Here is a 3,514-nt window from a genome sequence, read left to right as displayed (position 1 = left end):
CATCTAACTTATATGAGTCATTTTTAATGAATAGGGTTAAAAAAATTCTTTGAATGGCAGACGGTGTCAGAGAACGTACTTATTCTGACAGAGACAGAGATTCTGACAGACTTGTGTTCAAATACTCCTCTCTTCCATTTGTTGCTCCCTGATTTTGAACAGGTAAATTCACTTCTGTGACCCAGTTTCCTCATCTGTAAAATGAGGACCATTAAGAGTAGCTACCTCATAGCTAACATTAAGTGTTTTAATGTGGGGCAAGTGAAAGTACCAGAAATTGCCTTGTACATAGTACATGCTCCATAAAGGTTAGCTCTCATTATTATCACCGTTGTTTGAACCTACCCCAGAATGTAAGCTCCATACAGAAAGAGGTAATCATTATGTTTGTCCTCTGGTGTATCCCTAGTACCCAGCACTGTGCCTGACGTGGTATGTACTCAAGAAATGTCTGCTGAGTGTGTGGGTAAATTAATGAAACCATAAAATAATTCTCATTGTTAGCATCCTCCTCTTCATCTTTGAATCTTCTGTTAACGTGGCGCTTTTTACCTCACAGAAAAACTGATGTCATTGAACATCTCTCATTCCTTGTTAATTCTGCTTTACCTCCGTTTGTTGGCCCCTTTCTTGAATTCTCGGCTCTAAAATGTTTTAATCCAGCAGCAACCACTTCAACCACCCTAGTCTTCCTGGCAGCCCTAGTGGGCAGGAGTGGGGGACTGGAAGCGGGGCGTGGCCACAATGCCGCAGAACCAGACTGCGCCTGCGTAGGCTGCGGCAAAGCTAGGCACTGAGAAGCTAGCGGTCATTTGCTCACTGGTTGTGTAGAAAGATCGCTTCTCTCTCCAGCTCTCCCTCCTGATCCCGGGTCTCTGGCTTAGGATTTGTGCTGAGGCGCCGACTCCTACCATCCTCTCTCTGACAGATTGCTGATTTCCCCGTTCCTGCTGCTGACTCCTGGAACCATGTCTCTGGTAAGCCAGAACGCGCGCCGCGGCAGCGCAGAGACCACTGCAGATTACGGCGACCGTCAGGGTGAGATGCAGGCTAGTGACGCCTATGGGTCTCCGACCTCCATGCTTGTTCCCCAGGCCCTCCAGTGCCCTCATGCGCTAATCAACCCTCAGGATGCCAGCGCTTCCCAGACTGCGCAGGACCCAAATGACCTCGAGGTCCTAATTGAAGAGCAGTCCCAACGTTTGGGGGCGCTCAGGGTCCACGACCCTCTAGAAGACAGGTCAATTGCTTTGGTGAATTTCATGCGAATGAAAAGCCAAACCGAGGGTTCTATCCAGCAAGCAGAGATGCTAGAGTTCCTCAGAGAATACTCAGATCAGTTCCCTGAGATCCTTAGACGAGCCTCAGCCCACCTGGATCAGGTCTTTGGGTTGAACCTTAGGGTTCTTGATCCCCAGGCTGACATTTACAACCTAATCAGCAAACGGGGTTTCCAGACCACTGATCGCATAACAGAATCCTTGGATGTGCCAAAGGCAGGTCTCCTGGCCTTGGTCCTAGGCCACATCCTTCTGAATGGCAACCGGGCAAGAGAAGCATCCATTTGGGACCTGCTGTTAAAGGTTGATTTGCTGGATGATCCCCAGAGGATCAACAACCTCTTTGGGAACACAAGGAACCTGCTCATTACTGACTTTGTGCGCATGCGGTTCTTGGAGTACTGGCCAGTATATGGCACTAATCCCCTCGAATTTGAGTTCTTGTGGGGCTCTAGAGCCCACATGGAAATCACAAAGATGGAAGCCCTGAAGTTTGTGGCAGAGGCCCATGATGAAGAACCCTGGAGCTGGCCAGAAGAATATAACAAGGCCCTGGAAGCTGACAAAGCCAAAGAAAGAAGACAGGCTGCTGGCTTGGAATTCTGGTCAGAGGACACTATGAACGATAAGGCCAATGATTTGGTCCAGTTGGCCATTAATGTCACTGAGGAGTTGCTGCCTATACATCAGGATGAGCTACTGGCTCACACTGGCAAAGAATTTGAGGAAGTGTTCCCAAATATCCTCAGTCGAGCTACTCTAATCCTTGATCTGTTCTATGGATTCTCTCTGATTGAGGTTGATACGAGTGAGCACATCTACCTCCTTGTCCAGCAACCAGAATCAGAAGAAGAGCAAATGATGTTAGACAGCCTGGGGAGACCCACTCAAGAATATGTGATGCCAATTTTGGGTTTGATCTTCCTGATGGGCAACCGCGTCAAAGAGGCCAACATTTGGAACATGCTTCGTAGATTTGGTGTGGATGTAGGGAGAAAGCATGCCATCACCTGCAAGCTTATGAGACAGCGCTACTTGGAATGCAGGCCACTGTCCTACTCTAATCCAGTTGAGTATGAGCTTCTATGGGGTCCTCGAGCTCACCTTGAAACTACCAAAATGAAAGCCTTGGAGTATATGGCCAGGCTGTACAGAAAGCGACCACAGGACTGGCCAGAGCAATATAGGGAGGCTGTTGAAGATGAGGAGGCCAGAGTCAGATCTGAGGCAACTGCCATGTTCTTCTTTGGCCCCATGTGAAATCTGGGAAAATGTATCACATTAGTTGGGTGTCATCAGTTATAGGTGCCCTGGGGAAATGGGCACTGGGGCCCCAAATCACAAGTCAGTCAGGGCTGGGGTGGAACGTACACATTGTGTTTGCTATTTGTGTTCTCTTTCTAATAGTATTCCCTCCCTTACAATATACCCTTGAATTAGGTTCATGATCAATGTTTATAAATTAAATTGCTCATTTGCTATCCCTATCTTGTTTTAATATAAAACTCAGATATCTGTGTAAATTGTATTGGTAACGTTTACATCTTTCTATGATGTGGAAGAGAACATATAAATGTTCTTTAATTGCTTAAAATAATTAGTAAAATGTTGTGGTGCAAAAGTTAAGTAACAATAGTAACAACACACACACAACAAAATCAAACACAATATCACTGATCTGTGGATGCCTTCTTTGTGTCTACTGTTGTTGTGTAAGAAAAAAATTGCTGGCATTTACCTGTATTTGCTTTGCTGTTCCAAATGTAGTGAAAAATATAAGCATAATGAATTAGACACCATGCTTAAGGATTCTTTTATTCAACAAACATTTATTAAGCACCTGCCATGCTCAGAGCACATGCTTTGTGCTGGGAATATAAGGGTGAAGAAGACCCAGCTGAACCCAGGGCTTAAGGGGAAGGGGCCACTGAAGTAAACCAGAAAATGTTTTATTGCTGTGGTAATATAGTAGGGGTAAGCTCAGAGTGCTAGGAGAGACCACAGTAGTAACTTCCAACTAAACTGTAGGTGCTGGGAGGGGACAGTGGAGAAGGCAATGGGGCACAAGAAGGGCTAGGGAAGGGGCAGGGGTGTCCAGCAAATGATTAGTGGGGGAGTGGGTGAGGTGGTTGAAGGGGAGTATGAGGTGCTATGTAGGGCTGAGGGCAAATTCTCCTTTAGTGACTTCTTTTCTAAGACCTGAGATTGGAAAGGAGGAGGGAGGGATTGTTGAT

At 46.3% G+C, this 3,514-nt stretch overlaps 1 protein-coding gene across 1 annotated transcript; it reads left to right on the top strand.

Moving 5' to 3' along the window:
- Positions 1 to 789: 789 nt before the first annotated feature.
- MAGEE2 (MAGE family member E2) lies at positions 790 to 3,055 on the top strand. Its single transcript, XM_030306311.1, has one exon. It carries the CDS (start codon positions 969 to 971, stop codon positions 2,538 to 2,540), a length of 1,572 nt encoding a protein of 523 aa, XP_030162171.1. The 5' UTR covers positions 790 to 968; the 3' UTR covers positions 2,541 to 3,055.
- The last annotated feature ends 459 nt before the right edge of the window (positions 3,056 to 3,514 follow it).

This window comes from Lynx canadensis, chromosome X (genome assembly GCF_007474595.2).
Source record: "Lynx canadensis isolate LIC74 chromosome X, mLynCan4.pri.v2, whole genome shotgun sequence".
In the NCBI taxonomy this organism is placed as follows: Eukaryota; Metazoa; Chordata; class Mammalia; order Carnivora; family Felidae; genus Lynx; species Lynx canadensis.
This window is presented reverse-complemented; position numbering and strand designations above follow the sequence as displayed.

What these genes read in the sequence shown, in the direction of transcription:
- MAGEE2 (XM_030306311.1), top strand. Translation starts at nt 969, where the DNA reads ATGTCTCTGGTAAGCCAGAACGCGCGCCGCGGCAGCGCAGAGACCACT.